The sequence below is a fragment of the Xiphophorus couchianus genome, chromosome 8, assembly GCF_001444195.1.
Source record: "Xiphophorus couchianus chromosome 8, X_couchianus-1.0, whole genome shotgun sequence".
NCBI classification, from domain to species: Eukaryota; Metazoa; Chordata; class Actinopteri; order Cyprinodontiformes; family Poeciliidae; genus Xiphophorus; species Xiphophorus couchianus.
This window is the reverse complement of record NC_040235.1, coordinates 3,561,303-3,585,078: the sequence shown is the minus strand read 5'-3', so window position 1 is coordinate 3,585,078 and position 23,776 is coordinate 3,561,303. Positions and strand designations below refer to the sequence as shown.

The 23,776-nt window shown below is 42.7% G+C and overlaps 1 protein-coding gene across 2 annotated transcripts in view; it reads right to left on the bottom strand.

Annotated features, from left to right (window-relative positions):
- Positions 1-106: 106 nt before the first annotated feature.
- steap2 (STEAP family member 2, metalloreductase) overlaps positions 107-23,776 on the bottom strand; it is a 50,012-nt gene continuing 26,342 nt past the window's right edge. For both annotated transcript variants that reach the window (XM_028025668.1, XM_028025669.1), the window contains exons 3-6: positions 18,782-18,948; positions 17,805-18,332; positions 10,865-11,029; positions 107-1,428 (exon numbers count right to left, since the gene is read on the bottom strand). In XM_028025668.1, the coding sequence (XP_027881469.1) occupies positions 1,135-1,428; positions 10,865-11,029; positions 17,805-18,332; positions 18,782-18,948 (1,154 nt within the window). In that variant the 3' untranslated portion in view covers positions 107-1,134. The remainder of the gene's footprint in view (positions 1,429-10,864; positions 11,030-17,804; positions 18,333-18,781; positions 18,949-23,776) is intronic.

The following is a 23,776-nucleotide window of genomic DNA, read 5'->3' as shown; positions in this document are numbered from 1 at the left end:
TCCATGAGACTTCGAATGATCTTTACTTATTTTAGCTATGAAATGCTCAAGCTTAGCACTTATGAAATAAGATTGTAATGTTTGAATATAAGATATAAAACATATATAAAAGGGTTTATATTTATTAGGGTTAAACATATGTAAACATATATAAAACAACACCTCAAATTTGTTCTCTGCCGTTTCTGATCGCTCCTCATCACAAAAACAAACAAACATATGCATTATGGAAAATCATTTTATATATGAAATGTTTTTAACCATTTTATTGGGAACATACACACAGAAGGAACACAGGATGCTCTCATCAAATGGCAGCCAGTGCAGTTAGAGAGAGGTTGCGTAATCCAAGATGAGGCTCAGCTTCCTGCTGCTTCATCAGCAGGAAGCTGAGATTTGAATGGACAATTGTGAAAATTCAGTGATTTTGAAGAAAAATGTAATCAAAATTGGTTTAGCTAAATGAAAAATAAATACTTTATAGTGCAAACCACAGGGTGAAAATAGCAATATAAATTATCTTGTCATTATATATTATTTTTCCATGATGGCATGTCACTGGTTGAGATCCATCAAAAGAAGAAGCGGTTTTGAAGTGATGCATGTGATAGAATGTATGCAAGATTTTCAAAGGTCGGGCTCCACTTCATCTTCTTTCTCAGGGCTAATGCTTGAAAATAAGAGCCATCAACCTCAGTGGACATGGATGGCTCAATGAGTCACCGGGACTGTTAATAGTTTAAAGCATTCACTAACTGCTGAATCATTGTTTTTATTTCTACTACATAAAAATGGCAGAGCTTCTCTTGGAGATTAGGAAACATTTGGCAGAAACATGTTTTACCAGACTTAGGAGAACAAGAATTTAACCAATTGGTGTAAAATTTCAAATAAAAGTATAAAAGAATGAAAGCATTGTGTTGATAAAACACTAGAGGAAGACTTTTTATACTGACAGGAAGGTTATTCAGTGCTATAACTTTACTTGGAGAAAACTGTGACATCAGACCTAACATGGTCACATGTACGCAGCACACAAGTCAGCAAAACTGCTGAGAGAAAGACAGTGGTATGTTCATAGAGTTAAAACCACAAAGTGTTTAGTCACATAAATGAGCAAAAAACTGGAGTAAATCACATAATGGTAACTCTCTCTGGTGAAATGTTAGCTGCTGAGCCAACCGGCTCCAGGCGCCGGGCCTTGCAGGGACTGGTGTCCAGACCCTTGCGAATTTGGTGAAGCTTGTGACCTACACAGGGAAGCAACATTAGCACCTTTCCCAGTATGACACAGACAGGTAGAGCTAGGGACACCACAAAGCTGGGGGGTAGGTAGAAGCGGTAGGCATCCTCATCCAAGGCCCGTCTCCAGCCAAACAGTAGGCCATGAATAGTAGCAATGAGAAGGGCGATGTAACCCAGAGTGGTCTACGGAGAAAAAGAAAACGACTCATGTCAAAAATGGAAAACAGGCCTGTGTCCACCTGTGCACTGATATTGTACACCACTTTTGGGTCACAATGTCTGCAGGTTGCTGCCTGTGTGGTTTCTAGAATAGGTTTTGCTGTCTTGTTTAGTGTGATGGCCACACTCTTAAGTCAGTAACTCTTTTTATGCACAATTTATTTTTTTATACAAACACAACACTTTAGTTTCAATACAACATACTGTATATTAGTTGATTTGGATACATTTATTCTATTATTAAATGTTATACATTTAGTTAACATATGTATTTATATCAACTTAAAGTTAATTTTGTTTTCTTAGTTTTGTTTCTTTGACCTCTTATGAGCTCTGATCTCTATCTCTTGTCAGAGCTTATGAACTCTCCTTTGAGAGTATTAGGTATATATATATATATATATATATACATACTGTATACCTATCTATCTGTGCTACGGTAGGAAAATCTGATGAGGTAGCACTGAAAGAACACCGGGCAGACAAAACTGCAGCCTCAGCTAAGGTCTGTGCATAAACTCCGGGTGCACAGCAGTTAAAACCGTTGGAACGTTTGTTCACCTGACCTGAAGTACCCAGTTTATTGCAGACCCTTCGATCTGATCAAAGAGTTCAGCTCCCTTCTGATCTTTGCTGACTATATTCCACATAAAGCAAATACTAAGATAGCTGAGGATGCCTCCTCATCCAGGACTGTTTTGAGATTACTCAATGGGAGGTTTTCAAAGAGAGCTCAGATCTAGAGAGCTACACATTTGCTGTTCTATCTTATGTGAAGTTCTGCACAAATGCTGTCTTCTTACCCACTAAAACTGGTAAGATTTTTCCTGATCAGAAGCCATGAATGGAAGGAACTGATTTCTGCTCAAAGCCCGTGATACTGCCTACAGGTCATCTGACAAGTTAGCCTACACTAATGCCCAAAGAGACCTGAAAAAAAGGAATACAGCTGGCAAAGCTTAGGTTCAGGCAGCACATTGAGGAACAATTCATTGATGACCCACAAAATATGTGGAAAGGACTAAGCACTATGGGAGTCTACAAGAGCACCAGCCGGTGGCACAGTGGGGATCCCTCTTTTCCCGATACATTGAACAGTTTCTTCTCTAGATTTAACGCCACTAGTGGCAGAGAAAGCAATCCTCCCATCCAACTAGAGGAGAGACATCAGCCCCTAATCCTGCACCTCAACCACATGACTTCTTCTCTGAAGAGAATGAACCCCAACAAAGCTGCACAACCAAATAAGGTATCGGGACGGACCCAGAAGTCATATGCTGACAATTTGGTAGGGTCATTTTAGACATTTTCAATCTGTCCCTGCAGTTTTCCACTGTCCCTGTCTGCCTTAAGTCCTCCATCATTGTGCCGTTACCAAACAAATCTACTATGACTGACTTAAATGACTACCACCCATTTGCAGTAACCCCAGTCATTATGAAGTGCTTTGAGAGGCTCATCCTAAAACACATCAAGGATAACCTTCCTGCTGGTCTGGACAGGCACCAGTTTGTCTATAGGAGGAACCAATCCACAGAGGATGCGGTCTCCATTGAACTACACACAGCCCTGACACATCTGTGGCATCCGGACACTAATGTTAGGATGCTATTCGTCAATTTCAGTTCAGCATTTAATACTGTTGTCCCAGAGAAGCTGATAGTGAAGCTCCGTGACCTGGAACTTTCATCATCAATGTGTCTTTGGATCAGGGACTTTCTCACCAACCAGCCTCAGGTGGTGAGAATAGGGGACTGAATATCATCCACCCTGCAGGGCTGTGTGCTTCACTGGTTATTTTTACACTGTTCCCCTATGACTGTGTAGCCATCCACTCCTCTATCAGGATTCCAAAGTTTGCAAATAATACCACCGTAGTGACTGTAAGTTAGATAGATAGATAGCATTTATTGTCATTGAACAGAATTCAACGAAATTTCCATTGCAGCTCCCGTGCAAAAGGTCAAATATATACAGTATAAATAAGCAAACACACAATAATAATAATAACAATATATACAACTAAATTAACTAAAGGCCCTCAACCACACCAAAGAAGTAGCAGCAGGTCCAATTATGGCAAAGTACAGATAATGTGACAGTGCAAAGTGCAGAACAATATGGCTGTGTGGGGGTGGGGGATATGTATGTGTGACTGCGAGGTTATGATATGTGTGGGAGGGGGGGGCAGCAGGGAGTAATGGCTCTGACGGCTGTGGGGAAGAAACTGTTTCTCAGTCTATTTGTTGTAGTCCGTATATTCCTGTACCGCTTGCCTGATGGCAGCGGCACAAACAGTCTGTGGCCCGGGTGGCTGGAATCCATGGCTATGGATCCAGCTCTCTTCTTGACCCGGTCTGTGTAAATGGAGTCCAGGTCTGGGAGGGGGCATCCCACAATGCCTTGTGCTGTTCTCACCACCCGTGTTAGTTGTTTCCTCTCCAGTGCTGTGCAGCTACCATACCACACAGTCATGTTGAGGCAGAGGATGCTCTCGATCATCGCCCTGTAAAAGTTCACGAGCAGCCGTGAGGAAAGTCCAGCCCGTCTCAGTTTCCTGAGGAAGAAGAGCCTTTGTTGTGCTTTCTTCACCAGGTGGGAGGTGTTTGTGTTCCAGGAGAAGTCAGAAGTGATGTGGAGGCCCAGGAACTTGATGTTGTCCACACGTTCCACCACTTCTCCATCTATGAGAAGGGAATGTGAGCCGTCCTCCTGGACCTTCTGTAATCCACAATGACCTCCTTGGTCTTCCCTGTGTTCAGCACCAAGTTGTTGGCTGAACACCACTGAGTGAGCTGCAGAATCTCCTCTCTGTAGTGGGTCTCGTTGTTGTCTGAAATGAGACCCACTACTGTTGTGTCGTCCGCGTACTTCACGACTGTGTTGGTGGGGTGGATGGCCACGCAGTCGTGTGTAAACAGGGTGAAGAGAGCTGGGCTGAGCACACAGCCCTGCGGCGTGCCTGTGTTGAGGACCAGTGGGGACGATGTTGAGCCACTTATTCTCACCACCTGAGGCCTGTTGGTGAGGAAGTCTCTGATCCAGTGGCACAGTGAAGCGGGCAGCCCCACCTCGAGTAGCTTCAGCACCAGCTTGTCTGGGATGACGGTATTAAATGCTGAGCTGAAGTCTACAAATAGCATCCTGACGTAGGTGTTGGGATGCTGCAGATAGGTCAGGGCTGTGTGCAGAGTGATGGAGACAGCATCCTCTGTTGACCGGTTCGCTCTGTAGGCGAACTGAAGGCTGTCCAGGTTTGTGGGGATGAAGTCTCTGATGTACCTCAGAAGAATCCTCTCAAAGCACTTCATGATCACCGGGGTCAGAGCGACGGGCCGGTAATCGTTCAGGCTGGTGATGGACCTCTTCTTCGGTACAGGGATGATGGTGGAAGACTTGAGGCACTCAGGAACCATGGCGAGCTGCAGGGACAGATTGAAAATGTCCAGAAACACTCCTGCCAGCTGGTCGGTGCAGGTTTTCAGCGTCTGGCCTGACACCTTGTCCGGTCCTGGAGCTTTGTGGGTGTTGATCCTCCTCAGGGTGGACGTCACCTGATGCTTCTGTAAGACGAGGGGCTGGTGCTGCTCTTCCAGTTGGGGTAGATGTACGGCTTCTCTGCTGCCCGCCGTGTCAAAGCGGGCAAAGAAACTGTTTAAGGTGTCAGGCAGGGTGGGGTCGCGGCTGGTCAGCTGAGTGCTGTGTTTGTAGTCCGTCATGGTTCTAATGCCTCTCCACATGCTTCGGGGGTTGTTGTTGATGAAATGTTCCTCAATCTGCTGTTTGTACTGGAGCTTGGCCTGCTTAATACCTTTTTTCAGTTCCGACCGGGCCCTGCTATAAGCCAACCTGTCTCCAGACCTGTAGGCAGCATCCCGGGCTTTCAGCAGGGCCCGTACTGTGCTGTCCAGACATGTTTTCTGGTTTGGAAACACTTTTATGGTCTTAACAGGGAGGACAGCATCGGTGCAGAACTGAACATAGGACAGAACGGACGATGAGTATTCCTCCAAGTCTGCGCCGTCCCTGAACACACTCCAGTCTGTATGCTCAAAGCAGTCCTGAAGTGCAGAGGAGGCCTCCTCAGTCCAGACCTGAACTATTCTGGTGGTCGGCTTAGTTCTGCAGGCCAGAGGCTTGTAGACAGGAATCAGCTCCACTGAGATGTGGTCAGACATGCCCAGATGTGGAGCTGCTACAGCCTTGTAGGCTCCGGGGATATTGCAGTAGACCTGGTCCAAAATGTTATTGTCTCTGGTGGGAAAATTTATGGATTTGTGGAATTTGGGAAACACAGCCTTCAGTTCCACGTGATTAAAGTCCCCCGCCACAATCACGGCTGCCTCCGGGTTGGAGTTCATCTGCACGCTGATCAGGCAGTACAGCTCCTCTAATGCTAGCTTAGCATTAGCCCTCGGTGGTATGTAGACGGCCACGATCACAATGGACGAGAGTTCTCTCACCAACTTGAAGGGTCTGCATTTCACCGCCAGATATTCCAAGTCAGGAGAGCAGAATGTGCCGACAGAGTGTGTGGCTGTACACCAGGCATTGTGTACATACAATGCCAAACCTCCGCCTCTGCCCTTACCCGAAGCTGCAGTCCGATCCGCCCGGAACAGAGCGCGCCCCGTTATCTCCACCGCTGCGTCCGGGATGTTATCCTCCAGCCAGGTCTCTGTGACAACAGTCACACAGCTGTCCATCCGGCGAGAAGTAATCCGGAGTCGCATCTCGTCGATTTTGTTGACGAGGGACCTGGCATTGGCGAGGAAGAGGCTGGGGAGGGCCGGTTTATGAGGGCTAGCTTGTAGCCTAGCACGCACGCCGGCTCTCTTACCCCTCTTTTGTTTGCGCTGCCTCCTCCGTCGCCTTGGCAGCATGGGGGGAATGATCATAGTCCCAGGTGTTCGTAGCAGCTCTGGAGGAATAAAGTCCAGCTTGGTGGGTGTGTGAAGTCCAAACTGTGTTCCTATGTCCCACAGTTCTAATCTGCTGTAAGTTGTAACGGCTTCCAGTAGTGTGTTGAGCGAAGACATCAATAAAAACAGGCTAAAAAAAACGAAAACACGGGAGCTCCGAGCCGCAGCATCTACACGCGCCGCCATCTTGTTTCAGTTGTTTGAATTAAAATAAACCTATCAGTGACTTTGATAACAAACAATGATGAGACCCTGCACAGAGGAGATCCAGAACCTGTCCCAGTGGTGTTCAGTGAACAACCTGGTGCTTAATACCAGCAAGACCAAGGAGGTCATAATGGACAACAGGAAGTCCAGGAGGACAGTGCACCCACTTATTAGAATTCAAGGGGAGGTAGTGGAGGGCATAAACAATGTCAAATTCCTGGGCATCCACATCACCTCAGACCTAACTTGATTGCTGAACATCTCTTTTCTGATGAGGAAGAGTCAGCTACTGAACCTGTAGCTGACCACCAGGCCAGTTGTATTGCTGCTGATCCAACCCACCCAGGACACAAACTTTACCCCTAATGTCAGGGAAATGGTACAGATATGTAAAGTGCACAACCACTTGGCTAAAGAACAGCTTTTTCCCCCCCAATAGCTGTGAAATCTATATGTCCACCTTCCATTCTCTCTGCCCCCTGCATACAAACCCACACCCTTATGCTGCACCCTAAGGACTAATAAAGGCTTTATTTATTTATCACTCAGAGTACCACTCCAATTTCATTAAGTTCTAGAAACATAATAAATAAAAATCTTATGTCTAATTAATTAGCCCTGCCTTGACGGCGCAGCGTCTGCCGTCAAGCGGGCGCTGTACCGGTCCGTCGTGGTGAAGAGAGAGCTGAGTCAAAAAGCAAAGCTCTCGATTTACCGGTCGATCTACGTTCCCACCCTCATCTATGGTCATGAGCTTTGGGTCATGGCCGAAAGAACGAGATCGCGGATACAAGCGGCCGAAATGGGTTTTCTCCGTAGGGTGTCTGGGCTCTCCCTTACAGATAGGGTGAGAAGCTCAATCATCCGGGAGGGACTCAGCGTAGAGCCGCTGCTCCTTCACATTGAGAGGAGGCAGTTGAGGTGGCTCGGGCATCTGGTCAGGATGCCTCCTGGACGCCACCCTGGTGAGGTGTTCCGGGCACGTCCCACCGGGAGGAGGCCACGGGGAAGACCCAGGACACGCTGGAGGGACTATGTCTCTCGGCTGGCCTGGGAACGCCTTGGGATTCCCCCGGAAGAACTGGAAGAAGTGACTGGGGAGAGGGAAGTCTGGGCCTCCCTTCTGAAGCTGCTACCCCCGCGACCCGACCCCGGATAAGCGGAAGAGGATGGATGTCTAATTAAGATTTGCCTTAATAACATACCAGAGTCAGGTTAATGTAACACACTTCCATCTCACTCACGGTGCAACACAGGATACAAAAACATGGCACTAAGCACTCTGGGAAACAGTTCCCTCTCCTGCTTTTGTCTTCTTTCAATTTTTTGAAGTACTAACATAAAAACTTTATTCAACTCCTGGAGGTTCAACAAAATTAATAAAAGGCTAACACGACTTAGTACGTTTATCTGTCACAAACTCACACATTCAGGTTAAAAATCTAAAACTCAAAAGATTTATTTGACGTAAAGAGTAGAAGATAGTGGACACCATTACATGTGGCTCAAATGTTTTACAGTGCTGAAGTCTGAGTGATGGAAACTGGCAAATGTCCTCAGCCTCTTCTTCTGTTTTGCCTTCTAGCTCCTCTGTCACAGCCTCACACCTCTTCTTCTCTCTGGCTGTTGACTCCGTCCAAATCCTTGCACATTGATTGTCAGAAATTTAACAGTGTCTTATCTTCTTGTTATATACGCCATATTAGGGCCGGTCCAAGACCGAAAATTGGTTTTGGGGCCCTCTATTTCTGCTAATAATGTGGATTGCTGCAATCAACAGTCAGACAAGTTGATCATTCCCACATCTGCTATAAACTTATTGCATCTCTGATAATGCAAGATTATCTTCTAGTCGGCATTGTCTTCTAGTCAATGTTGTAATTATTGTATCAAAAAATTATACTCATAAATGTTGATTTGCAGAATGCTCCCTCTCATTCTGTCAGGAAGTGGTGTGAGGAGGTGTTGAGGCAGACGCTTGTAGACCCAGGTTGAAATGAGATGATGAAGTTTAATGATGAAAAATCCAAAAATACGCTGACCAAACAGAATCCAAAAAGTCCAAAAACTAGTGATGTTACGTGATGTGCCGAGGCTTCGAGGCGTGTGTCGAGTAATGGAGGGGGCGTTTCCGTAAAGCACGTATCGAAGCTTGCTTCATTTAGGGGAGGAGCCGAAAACGATGACGTCCGAAGCCTCGCTGCCTGGCTGTACCACGTGACTGCTTCGGGAAGTGGCTCAGATGTTGGCGCGGGGTTTGACAGCTTTAGAAACCCCACAGGCTCCATTCAAAATGTGGGTTGTTGTAGGCGAGTTGCAGTCAGTTGAGAGAGTAGATAGAGTTTTGATAGTTTGGATGGCAGAGTTTGGATAGTGGTTATTTAGTTTGAGACAGTTAGTTTGGTGTTTGGAGAGCTTAGGAGAGAGAGAGAGAGAGAGAGAGGGAGAGAGAGATAGAGAGAGAGAGAGAGAGAGATAGAGAGAGAGAGAGAGAGAGATAGATAGATAGATAGATAGGAGATTTAGGAGCGCGAGGACAGGATAGGAGTAGGATGGAGCCGGCGAGAAAGAGGAGGATTTCCCCTATGTGGGAACATTTCGATTTGATAAGCCCTAACAAGGTAAAGTGAACTGAACATTTGCAGATGCATTAGGTTTGCTTATGAGGAACTGTATTTTTCACTGTTTCTTATTTTCTGTAAAGGTGAGGTGTTTATTGTGCTCCAAGGAGTTGGGGTACAATAATAACACCTCATCCATGTAGTGTCAAAAAAGAGAAATCGTTTGAAACCAAAAACTGTGGAGAAATTGTTGTTTCTTAATAAAAATGCATGAAATCATCCAAGTTACACAAGCATTAGCCTATTCACTACCCCCTCCCTAGTTCCACAAGCACTTTCACTGTCCTCTGCCCATGCCATTTTTCTAGAGTCACAGAAAAACTTTATTACACAACATGCCATATCACATGACACTACTATTTGGGGAATAATTACACACAGAGAATACATTCAAACAATATTTTATTATACACATATGTGTATACATAATTTATGTAGACAAATGATTTCGTCCTACACCTTTTGTGAAGTCATTCCCAAGAGCCATAATAGACAAAAATTCAATGGATCACACGTGTTAAGATACAGCTGGCTGTGATTATACACCTGGCCAGTAGGTGGTTTCGTGTGCACATGAAGCCTCAAGAAATGAACCCTTTCTCGAACCAGTTGGCTCAAGTGGTTCAATGCCTCATGAAGCTTCATCTCACCATCACTACCAAAAACCTGGCAGCACAATAGAGCGGAAGACTAGGGCTCAGCACTGGTAGCAACAGGCTACACAAATGGACGAAGAGACTGGAAAGACAGCTTCGACAAGACGGCAACAAACAACTAGGACCCGACAAAAACACAAAGACACAGGTGACATTAAATACACAGGAGGTAATCAGGGAACGAGACACACCTGGGAAACAACCAAGGGACAGGACAACACGGAGACTCAGAAGACACAGAAACTCAAAATAAACACAGAAAAACTCAAATCAACACGGAGAAAACCAATTCCTAACACATTCACTGCTCTCACAAATCAACTCCTTGTTCAAAAGGCATCTGAGTAAGGTGCAGAACACAAGTGGAACAAAATTGTTCCTTAATGGAAGAGTTTCAGATAGTAACCCCATAACATGTCTTTTTTTCAAAAGGAGATGCATTCTGTTTTTTGTAGATTGTTATACATTTGTTGCTGTTGTTTTTTGCAATAGCTTTAATTTTCAATAAAACTAATTTCAAAATGTCACATGAATTGCAAGTAATATGCTTCCCCAAAGTCTGTCTGGTGCAGGTTTAGCAGAATGTGATAACAGGACCTCAAGGGGGGAAGACGGATGTGGTAAATTGGGACACACTAGTCATTCAAACCCTTAAACATGAACTTGCATTTGAAGGAAACAAGGGTGGAAATGTGAGTATTGGGACTGGGCCTACATCAGTTGTGTGTCTCATCATTTCCCTGTGTTTTAAAGGAACATTTAATTATCTTAACAGGCTCAGACACTGGGTCTGTCACACAATGCAAATTAGGTTACATACAAGTGTATTAGTGCTTTATTTCTATACATTTTACTATCAAACTAAACCATGAAATAAGATGATGTTACACAATTTCAGCTGGTCAGTGGTGAACAGGCACCTTTACTTTTTCATCAGACATTACTTATTCTGTAGATACAAGCCATTAACATGTCTTGAAAGACAGGTTTGTACCTGGATAAAGCTGAATTCCCGCCAGTTGAGAGAGTTGCTGATAGAAGGAATGGAGGTGATGGCCAGGAGGGACATGAGCCCAAAGCTCATGATCCCAAAGGAAACGTACATCTCCACCCGCCACACTTCCTCCTCGTTCCATGAATTTTCAATATTAGCATGAATCTGTTGGGAAAGGTTGACAATATATTCATCATGTATGTCTGACAGCCCTTATAGATTTGTTAGCAAACTGAACATCAGAGATATTAATGAGATAGCACTAAATAGCACTACAAAGTCCAGTTGCAGTTCCATCAAGTGGAACTGCAACAACCAGTTCCACTTGATAATGCAGAAAGGTCCACAATGGTTTCAGCACACTTTGGGATGTTTATCTGAGTCAGACTCCTGAACCTATTAAAACGCTTCATCTTCTTTTATTTTCCAGGTACACAGTTCTATTTTATAGCTCAATCAAGTAGCTGTCACCTTCCATGGTTATAAAAGTGCTGTGCATATCGAACATAACTTAAAGGGGCATCACTATGTGTTTTTCAGGCATAAAGCATAATCAAGTAACTATGTTAACTTCAGTTGTTATAAAAATGCTATATATATGAAATATGCCTTCAGTTTTACTTCTTAATTTAACCATTTAATTTGGGCCTCAGTCTTTAAAAATTCCTTGTGAAACTATGCCTATGGAAGGTAATCACAACATTGCTCAATGGATCCTTTAACAATGTTTTTACCAGTGTTGTACTGAGAAGTAACTTTTATAATGAGCCCAGCAGTTTTTCAGTTCCACCAGGTGTCTAAATGCTGCTAGTTAGTCTGAAGGAACTGAGTTGGGGAGTGAGGGGGAGGGCTATGTGAGTCGGAAGCTTAGAAACTGCAGCTCCAAGGAGGAGCTGCGTCTCAAATGTGGATGTAGGTCCACCAAGGCATTTTGCACGGCTGAATGGTTGCCACAGGAGATTGAAGGATTCCTCAAACATGCATGAAAGATTCAAAGCAACAGTCCAGGTATATTTTAATGAGGAAATAAAAACATACCTTGAGTGAGAGAAAAACATTATAACTTGATCTAAAGCTCAAAAAAGTTGACTTTATATAATATCCATCCATCCATCCATCTTCTTCCGCTTATCCGAGGTCGGGTCGCGGGGGTAGCAGCTTCAGAAGGGAGGCCCAGACTTCCCTCTCCCCAGCCACTTCTTCTAGCTCTTCCAGGGGAATCCCGAGGCGTTCCCAGGCCAGCCGAGAGACATAGTCTCTCCAGCGTGTCCTGGGTCTTCCTCGGGGCCTCCTCCCGGTGGGACGTGCCCGGAACACCTCACCAGGGAGGCGTCCAGGAGGCATCCTGACCAGATGCCCAAGCCACCTCAACTGGCTCCTCTCTATGTGAAGGAGCAGCGGCTCTACGCTGAGTCCCTCCCGGATGGCTGAGCTTCTCACCCTATCTCTAAGGGAGAGCCCAGCCACCCTACGGAGAAAACCCATTTCGGCCGCTTGTATCCGCGATCTCGTTCTTTCGGTCATGACCCAAAGCTCATGACCATAGATGAGGGTGGGAACGTAGATCGACCGGTAAATCGAGAGCTTTGCTTTTTGACTCAGCTCTCTCTTCACCACGACGGACCGGTACAGCGCCCGCTTGACAGCAGACGCTGCGCCAATCCGCCTGTCGACCTCCTGCTCCCTTCTTCCCCCATTCGTGAACAAGATCCCGAGATACTTAAACTCCTCCACTTTATATAATACTGGCCCTTTAAAAGAAATTTGAATTTGACTTCGCAATTTGTGGCCTTAAAATGAAGTTTCTGTCTCTTTAAGAAGCTCCTGCTCTTTCCGTTACTTGGCCTTCAGTGCATAATCACAATATTTCAGCATTAAGCTGAACCCTAACCCTCTTTGGAGCATCAGACTGAGAAATAGTTCATATAATAAACTCTGCAGATGCAAAGTTTCACCAGGTGTTTGCTTATTGCTGTTGCTGTTAGTCTGGAGGAATTGAGAATTGAGTTTGGAAGACGCAGGGGAGGGCTGCTCTGTAAGGCAGAAACTTGGAAGGTTGAGGACGGGAGCTGTGTGAAAAGTGGTGACAGTCCCACTAGCGCTTTGTACAGCAGAATGGTTGCCACCAGCAAGCATTTCTCAAACATGTATGAAAGAATCAAAGCACCACTCCGAGTATGTTTTTGATGATGGAATATTATAACATGATAAAAAGCTAAAAAAAAAAAAAAAAAGCTGACCTTATGTAATACATCTCCTTAATTTGTTTTTATCATGTAAATGAAAATATTATCTTAGGTTAAATTATTATTTTTAAAGCTCTTTCATGAAACATGAAACTCTCCCTGAGGCATTAACACAACTGGAGTGATCAATCTAGCAAAATTACTCCAAGAGCAAGAGCTCAAGTACAAATTCGATTCAGAAATTTATTGATCCCAAAGGGAAACTGAACAGGGGCTACTCCAACATGCTGCAACCCTGAGAGACACAATTCTAGAAAATAAAAACAACTCTGGTGAAAAAAAAATTAAGTATGCTTTAAATATGCTATATTTTTCTGACATGCATTTTTAAAAACACTCTTCTAACACTCTTAAAAAATCTATTTTGGTACATTTTCTAAAAGTAAATTTTTTTCTAAAATTTACTTTAAATTCTAATGGAATAGATTACTAAAATTATACATTTTGCATGTATTTGTAGAAAATTATATTTTAAATGTACATTTTAAAAATATATTGTATACAAACAATACTTTTGTGAAGTTGTACTTCTGGTAATATTTTCGAATAGGTTCTGTGTATCCCAGGTGAAAAATATATATGCTAAGCATGTTAAGTTTTAAGGTTGCACAGTGGCGCAGTTGGTAGAGCTGTTGCCTTGCGGCAAGAAGGTTCTGGGTTTGATTCCCGGCCCGGGCTCTTTTTCCATGTTCTCCTTGTGCATGGTGGGTTCTTTCTCGTTTCTCCAGCTTCCTCCCACAGTCCAAAAACATGACTGTCAGGTTAATTGGTCTCTCTAAATTCTCTCTAGGTGTGTGTGTGTGTGTGTGTGTGTGTGTGTGTGTGTGTGTGTGTGTGTGTGTGCGCATGGTTGTTTGTCCTGTCTGTCTCTGTGTTGTCCTGCGACAGACTGGTGACCTGTCCAAGGTGTACCCCGTCTCTCGCCCGGAACGTTCACTGGAGAAGCACCAGAATCCCTGCTGACCCCACTAGGGACAAGGGTGTTAGAAAATGGATGGATGGATGTTAAATTTTAGCATGCTTGAAGATACATGCAGCCAGACTAATTATCAGTAATCTTGAAGTGAGTTATTTTGGGTATTTTAATAGTAATTAAATTGTACAAAAGCACAATTTAAAGTGTACTAAGTGTACTGTCACACCTTTTTTGGAACAACTAAAGTTATACTTTAAGTTTATGGCTTTTATGTAATATAAATGTGCTTGATTTGTATATCTTAACTATTTTTGTGATCGAATTACATTTAAATTATATTTAGAATGTCTTCCAAGTATATAAGTAATGTAATGTCACTTCTTTCTTAGATTTTTTTATATTGTTTATTTAAATTGAACTCTTCTTCCAGTTTCTTTTTGAAGTCTGCTTGGCTGTGAACACAACAGTTTGAGCTCAGTTACATGAAATAAGTCTAGAATTTGCTATAGTTGTTTTTTCTTTTGATTTGTGTTGTGTAAAAATAAAAGCTGTAAAAATAGCTTCTGTGTTTTAGTTAAAAAACTGAAAACAACAGATCACATTCGGAGAGATGTAAAACTGAAGATACCTGCTACATTTAGTATTAAGGACAAATATTGTTTTTATTGTAGAACCTCTATCAGTAAACTGTCAATGTTTTGAGGCATGAACACATGATTTACTACAAGTGTGTTTAAAGTTATAATGTCAACTCCTCAGCTTGATTACATCTTTCAGTAAAATTTCCCGGTATACAATCAATTGGTCAAAGAGTTGATGCCTCTTTACAATACGTACCCATCTGGATTTTTACAAAAAGTCCCATTCAAAGTGGTTGGGAGCCGTCTTACCTGTCTTACTATACCCAAAGACCCAAAACTTATATTCAAACTAAACATTGCAGAGTTTATGTCAGGATTAAAGCAAAACATTGAGTACTGGAAAACTTTGCCCCTGTCAATGATTGGACACATTAATTCAGTTAAAATGATCTCCCTACCTATAGGTGGTTGTATTTATGTCAAAATTTTCCTATTTATCTTAAGCATCCTTCTTTAAAGACTTGGACTCGATCATTCAATCCTTATATGGAATGGGAAAAATGCTAGGATTTCTAGAGTGCATTTGCAGAAGCTGAGGGAGGAGAGAGGGCTGGGCCTACCTGTATTTAAACACTATTATTGGGCTGCCAACAACAGAGCACTAATGTTCTGGCAGCAGGGGTTCCTGGGTAACCCAGGTCGATACTCAATTGTGGCTCAAGATGGAATCCAAACTGGTGAATAATTCCTCCCTACCAGCTATGTTGTTTGCCTGCCTTGAAAAACCAGAAGCCTATCGAAATTTGAACTTTGTGTTAAAACACGAAGTAAGAACCCTAAATCAGATCAGGAGTACCAAATACATCAGCACAGATGCCGTTATGTTTTGACCACAGTTTTTTGCCTCCTTGGCAGGACAAAGCTTAACATGACTGAAGGGGAAAATATACACAAAATATCTTTGATGTCAATTAAGGACATGTGTATTGGCAATATGTTTGCATCATTCAGCCTATTGAAAGAAAAATACAATCTGCCCATTCACATTTCTTTCGATATTTGCAGGTCAGGCCTTACATTAAGTCAAAGATAGAGAACTTTGACACTCTTCAGCTGGAGCACGGCATTTTGGACATCCTAAGGAGCCCTCCTGACTCTAGGCATCTTATTACAAGAATTATACATCTACTTGGTGACCGCACTGTGGCACACATCACAAAAATCAGGGAGACCTGGGGAAGTGAGCTGGGGAAAACAATCCCTGGACCTTTGTGGAACAGGTGCCTTTCTAAAATCCGCTCTTGCTCAATAAACAGCAGGTATCAATTAATTCAGTTTGAAATCACACATCGGTTACACTATTCAAAAGTCAGATTGTCCAAGATTTACCCCTCTGTCTCCTCCATGTGTGACAGGTGTAACATGTCAGAAAGCACACTGTCTGATGCTTTTTGGTCTTGCCCTTGACTAACTGGTCTTTGGTTGAAAATATTTGATTTGTACCCCTCTTCAGGGTTATGTTACTTACATAAGATACCCTTACAACCTGAACCAGGACTTCTAATCTTCGGAAGCCCTCAGGTGCCGGGGACTATACCCGCCACAATGCGGCAGCCACTGGAACTGGGACTGATTGTTGCCAAGAGACTAATCTTGAGAGACTGGAGGTCCTCTGTTCCTCCTTCCTTGTGGGTGACGGACATGATGTCCATAATACAGATGGAAAGACTTTGTAAAGGTTTCAAAGACACTTTTTCGCGTTGCTGGAGTCCCTTCCTGGAACACTTTACGAAGACCAGACTAAGCTGAACAAACTCTTCCATGGACTCTACCCTCGGTCACCCTCTAGTATGTGTATGTATACTCTTGTATGTGACTATGCATACATGTGTTGTGTGCGTGCACCATATGTCAAGTGCAATGTTTTGTGCTTTGACCTGTTCATCTGGGCCCTATTTGTCTGTATGTTCTAAACTTTGAAAACTTAAAATAAAACTTAAAAAAAAAAGTTATAACGTCAAAATTGGTACAAGCATGCTGTTAGTATACTTCATATACATTTATATGTAAACTAGTACACTTAATACTTAGTATACTTAAAATGTATTTATGCAAATGTAAGTATGTTTGAAATATATTAAAGTATATATTTTTTTCACCTGGGGTACTTTAGTAATCCTTAATAAATCTCAAAATAAATAAATTTCAATAACATCTGTAAGTTCTGTGTTAATAGTGTCTAAGTAAATTTCAATGAAACACTTTCTATTATGGACGATTCAAAAGTAAAGAATACACTATTTATTTATTTTTTAAATAAATTCTTTGAACCTAATTTTTAATAAGTAAATACCCTAACCCTTTCCACCAATAATTTGGAGTTAGTGGTTCTGCAGAAAAATCCATGAAAAGGTGAATACAAGAATCCTGCGCCACAAACAGGTGGGATCCACTGTACTTTGATGCCTACTTCTGCTAAGTAACATCTAATGATGAGTTCACACCAAGTGCGTTTTGAGCATCAGGGCATCTAGTTTACATTCAAAGTATGTGGAGACGTTTCACATGTCTAGCACGACACATTTTGAACTGTTTGACGAGTCAAGCGCATCCGACAAATAGGCCATGTCATGTTCAGTGTTTTTCTGTGTGTTTATTTTGAGTTTCCTGTGTCTCTGAGTCTCCGTGTTGTCCTGTCTCCCCTTGATTAGTTCCCAGGTGTTTCTTGCTCCCTGATTACCCCCAGTGTATTTAGTGTCACCTGTGTGTCTGTTCTTTGTCGGGTCCTCGTCGCTTGCCGTCTAATGTGCGTGCTGCTTGTTGCTGGACTGTGTTTCTTTTTATTAAAATCAACTATTCGTCCTACCTGGGTCTACAGCGTCTGCCTCACCACCCTTCACCGCACCGGTCATGACAGGCCAGCAATGAGAAACAACAACCAGAGCTCTATTTTGATGTGTCAGACGTGCCCTGGACGTGCCTCCACATAGACTTTGAATGTAAACCAGACGCGCTTGATGCCCGAAACACTAGGTGTAGAGCAAAATATCAAGAGCCTGCATTCAAAGTGCACACGCATTGAACTTGAAGCGTCAGACACATTTCTGACATGCGTAGCACCATATAAGATTTAGACAAAAATGTCATGTTCTCAAAAAAAAAAGTTCACCTTACTTAGCCATCTTTTCATTACTAACCTGCTGGTAGGCGGTGTTGAGTAGCAGGTACCTCTCAGACTTTCTCAGGGGCAGAGAGAGGCTGTAGAGAATGTGGACAGCAGCCAGGAAAAAGCTGATCAGACCCAGTTGTTTCCTGCTCTGTAGCCAGCTTTCCAACCAATGAGGGAACTGCTTGTACTTGGTTCCATAGTAAAGTTGGTGTGCTGCAGCCAGCTGGCCAGCCAGGTACACCAGGGCCAAGAGAGTGATGGCAACAGTGGGCAAGGTGTGATTCACTATCTCTATGGGAATCTTATAGAAGTCACTCTGCTTGTGCTTCACATATGGGTGAATTATATCACGTACAAAAGAATAACCAAAAAAGAAGATGGAGAGGGCAACAGCAGCAAGGACAGGGCCCTTCCAACCAGGGAATAACTGGACAGGGATATTCTCGATATAACGGGACCAAGATAGGGGGCCCATATCTACAGGCTGGAAGTTGAGCTGGCGTGCTAATTCCATGATCAGCTGGCGAGCCTCTATCGAGTCACTGCAGATGAAAACCTATCAGAGCCAGGGTCAGAGCAAGAAATGCAGGTTAAAAGTGAAGGAAGAAGGCAAAGAGGTAAGATGATAATGATCTGTGTCCCAAACTGTCTTGTATTCCATGACTTTAGGGGCTGTGTTCGATCACAATCAGAACTTATTACTAGGATCTCTACATGTTATGTTCCATTTCTTTCCTATACAGGGAGACAGTCTTATGAAAGTGGAGGATGACAACAGTATTCATACTTCATGCAAAGATAAAAGAAAAAAAACAACAGTGTCAAGAGACCTTGAGAAAGCAACTCTGTTTCTGAGGCAAGAAAATCAGCATAATAGAAGGCAAGTAAGGGTGGAAAATGTAGGCTTTCTTCCTCAGACTGGACTCGTTTATTTACTTTAGCCTGTTTATCTTTGGAAGTACAGAGACACCGGTTAATCAATGGATGGATGATATTCAGTTGTACCTGGGTGCTGGCATCTTTTGGGTAGCTCTGCTGCATGGCCCAAGCAGAGATGATGTTGAAGCCTTTAACCACGACAGAGTCTGGCAACAGTGAAGCCAGATACTCAGCATTCGATTCTGGATACTGGTTCAATCTCCGATTGTTACTCACATCAACAAGGACTTTTCCTAGAAAACAACCAACCAAACTATTTTGAGTTTCTGTCGCCAAGTCCGATTATTATAAGCCGTTTTGAGCTTGTTTTTTCTAAAGTCGCTTGCAAATTTAATGAGTCACGGGATGCGCTTCTTTGGGCTTGTTTTTGAAGTTGCTTATTTGGGTTTTGAAATAAAGACATAAGCCCCAGTATGGGGGAATTTTTCTGCCATAATCCAAGAGCACACATGTTCAGTCTGAGAGCAGGATTTCACATATGTTGTTCTCAAAATCTTTAATACTTTTGCTTACATTTTTATTATGAGAGCAGAACTTCATGTCTGCTCAAAACTTGTGATGATTGTACTCAAACTTCTCCTCGCGCTCACACACAGTCTCTGCTCGGAGCAAATCTTTGCCTGCGAAACTCTCCGCTCATGTTGCACTCACGAAACAGACTGGAGTACTTCAGTTTCGGCAACTTTATTTGCCCCACGCTGTGTGTATTTTTTAAATTTTTTTTTTATTTGTTCTTCTCAGAAGAAGCCGGGCACAGAAACACAGGATACCGTTACAATGTTTCTTCTTTTTCCGCGTTACAACATTACAACTGACCGACTGACACACTTCCGCTACCCAACCAATCAGTGACGTAGCACGCAGCTCAGATTCTGTAATGCTTCTGCGGCTGAACAAAAACAACTGGGCAAATAAAATATATTAAATAAATGGAGTGTTTTATCCATAAATAAAAAAAATAGTAACAATTTAATATTATTATATTTAAATATTTCTAGGATGCAACACTCGGTGGAATTTTCCTGCCATAATCCAAGAGGACACATTTTCAGTCTGAGAGCAGGATTTCATATATTTTGTTCTCAAAACTTAATACTTTTGCTTACATTTTCATTTTGAGAGCAGGACTTCATGTCTTTCGTCTCAAAACTTGTAACGCTTGTACTCAAAACTTCTCCTCGCGCTCACACTGCAGGATGGACTACTGATGTGAGATCTCGGGGGATAACGTTTCACAGGTAAAATGAACATATTACCATTTATATTTTGTGGATATAATATTACTATACTGTATTTATGTCCACGGGCAGAATGCCAGTTAATATTAGCCATAGTGCTAACGGTGTAATACCGGGTGCAGCCCCCGCAATGAAGGCTAACAGAGTTTTGTAAATCTTAAAAAGTTTAAATTATTCCCTAACATTGATTTAGATTATGCGACACAAGGGGGCAAAGACTGTTATTTATATGTAATTCTTTCACTCTGTCTAAAGAAAGATAACTGATAAATGAAACAATGTTTCGTCTTGAGAACAAAAACAACAAGAAACACTAATGCCAGGATCAAGGTGCGCCAGATACCTGTTCGTAGCTATGGCCCCATGCACAATCCTCCACTGGAGGTCACCCACCCTTTTTCAACAGGGGGTTTGTACAGGGACCGCCAACAGCCTCCCGTGGTAGAGCCGGAGTCAAAACACTCAGTCCACTTCGACACCTTCACTCCCGCCAGAGAGCGTAAATTCAGAACCTTCACACAAGTACAATACAACGCCTTCTTTTCCAGATTTTCAAAACGCCCCAACGGGGTGTCTCGGATAGACAACAATAAACTTGTATCGTTCTGCCACTGATCTGCCGCAGGAGAGACGATCAGGGAAGGAAAACTGTACTCACATTCATCATCCCATTGGTCAGACAGAGTACCGTTAACAGCAAACGCTCTAAGAAACTCTGGCAAGGACGCACACGCCTCGTCTTTCAACTTTGAAACAAGTCTGATAGACCTCATGTTCAACCTCTCCATTAAAACGTCCACAGACAGCTTCAATAAATGTCCCAACTTCACACAACCCACTTCTATCATCCTAGATCGTAGCGTAACGGATGAGAGGAGTTGTGACGAGAGAAAAACGTTTTCAAACAAAGGCTCTTCAAAAAGCCACATCCCAGGTGATATTTGAGTCTCTCTCTCAAACGTGAGAGTCTTCCACGCGTTTATCACTGATTGATAAAACGGAGTAAGTCCAGTCAAGTCCACAGATCCTTGCTTCAGTAAGAAAAGATGTTTATCGTACCCCATCCTTCCTGCTTTCTGTAGCAAAAGACGTGCCGTATCCAGCCATGGCAATCCAACTCCATACAACATCTTCTGCAAACTTTGCAGCCTGAAGGCCGCAATCCGTGACGTGATGTCTATGAGTCCTTGTCCTCCTTCTTCCACGGGTAGATACAAAGCCGCAGCCCTCACCCAATGGCATCCGGACCAGAATAAATCCACTATAGTCCTTTGGAGTCTTTGTATAAGAGAGGCTGGCGGTGTCAACACAGTCAATTTATGCCAAAGGGCCGAAGCAACCAAGTTATTGACCACCAACACTCTTCCCCTATAGGATAACTGAGGTAGCAGCCATTTCCATTTAGATAATCTGGCACACACTCTCTCCATGACACCCTCCCAATTTTTATTCAAAGCAGTCTCTGTTCCCAAAAAAAAAAAAAACCCAAAAACTTAAAACCCTGATCCACCCAGTGCATATCCCCAGGCAACATAGGGAGAGTTTTATTTTCCCATAAACCAACTTTAACTGCAGAACTCTTCTCCCAGTTAACTTTAGCCGAAGAAGCTTTCTCATATAACTCCAAACAACACTGAAGACTCAAAATATCATTCTGATCCCGAATAAAAATATTTATATCATCGGCATAAGCAGAGACTACTAAACCTGAACTATGTGACAAACCTGGAAGAACAAAACCATTAAGAGCAGAACGAAGCCTATGCAAAAAAGGTTCAACTATAATAGAGTACAGTTGACCAGATATTGGACAACCTTGTCTAATCCCCCGTTGAAGTTTCACGGGACGACTTAAACCACCCCCCACTTTAACAACACAAGCTGCTTCATGGTATAATAACCCCAGCAAGGACAAAAAACCCTCACCGAAACCAAACGCTCTTAAAGTAGAAAAAAGAAAAACATGATCTACCCTATCAAAAGCTTTTTCCTGATCCAATGAAATAATTCCTACATCAATTCCATATATTCTACAAATATCAAACAAGTCTCTCAAAAGAAAAAGATTATCCTTAATTGATCTGTCAGGTACACAATATGATTGATCTTTATGTATAATAAATTCAAGAACATTTTTCAGTCTGTTGGAAAGCACTTTAGAAAATAATTTGTAGTCCACACACAGGAGAGAGACCGGCCTCCAGTTCTTCAATAAAGTCAAATCTCCTTTTTTTGGAATCAAGGAAAGAACAGCTTTCCGACAGGATGACGGCAAAAAACCCGTTGACACGCACTCTTGTAGCACCTCCCACAAGTCTTCCCCCAGCAACCTCCAGAAATGTTTATAAAAATCCGCAGGTAAACCATCTATTCCTGGACTCTTTCCAGAACACATTTGTCCGACAGCAGCCGTCAGTTCCTCCATCGAGACTCCAACATCCAGAATTTCCCGATCCGTAGCGGCAAGTTGCGGGAGACCATCCAGCAAAGTTTCCATGGATCCTCCGTCACATGTCTGTTTCTTGTACAGGTTGCCGTAAAAAGCCACGGCGTGTTCTTTCATAGCACAAGGATCAGCAGTCAGCGTTCCATCAGCAAGTTGGAGGCAACTCATCTGTTTTGCCCTGTTGGTACTCCTCTCCAAATTAAAGAAGAAAGATGTAGGGGCATCCATCTCTGTCACTGAAATAAACCCTGATCGAATCAAAGCCCCTTTAGCCCTTTCATGTAAATAACAACTTAACTGATCCCTCTTAACCCTCAGCTGACTCTCAGCATTATTAGACACATTAGTTTCCAACACTTTTATCTCATTTTCTAATTTCTGAATCACTTTTTTAATTTTTGATGTAGAATAACTTGTATATTGTTGACAAAAAGCTCTTATCTGAGCCTTCCCAACCTCCCACCACTCGGTTAATGACACAAATTCTAACTTTCTCATTTTCCAAATATACCAGAAGTCACTAAACTTTTGACAAAAGAGATTATCTTTAAGTAATTTCGTATTAAAATGCCAATGCGATTTACATCTAATGTTACTCGAGCAAAGAAAATCTAGATAGACTAGATGATGATCAGAAAAACCAACCGGAGAAATAAAACAATTTAACAACCTATTTCTATCCGTATCTAAAATATAAAAACGATCCAAACGAGCCCCACACACTATCCCGTCCGTCATTTTCACCCAGGTGTGCTGTACATCCTGGGGGTGTTTGGTCCTCCAAGCATCCACTAAACCCACCTCTACCATCATCTCATTTAATCTAGAAGACGATGGAGGATGAGGTTCTTCCCCTGTTCTATCATTTAAAAAACTCGTTGTACAGTTCCAGTCTCCCCCCAACACCACACACTCATTTTGATTAGACTGCTGCAGAAAACTATGAATATCTTTAAAAATGTTAAGCCTTTGATCCCCTTGATTTGGTGCATAAACATTCATAAAACAGAAAAGGGTTTTTTTTATTTCCACTCTAATCACCAGGATCCTTCCTGGAACTAACTCAGAATGAGAAACAACATTAATGTCCAAAGCTGGTGAGAATAACTGCTACACCAGCAGATAATCTTGTGCCATGAGACAAAAAATATTTCCCTTTCCTACTCAGCCCCCACTCCACCTCATTTTCATGGTCTGTATGTGTCTCTTGTAAAAAAAACAACATCAAGTTTCTTTTGCCTAATCGTCTCCAAAACCATCTTTTTAAGTGGATCCCTCCCACCATTGATATTTAAAGTTCCCACCCTGATATTATTCATACAAATAGAAAAGAGAGGCAGATCAGACAGAGACAGTAGAAAGAAAATCACCCAGTAA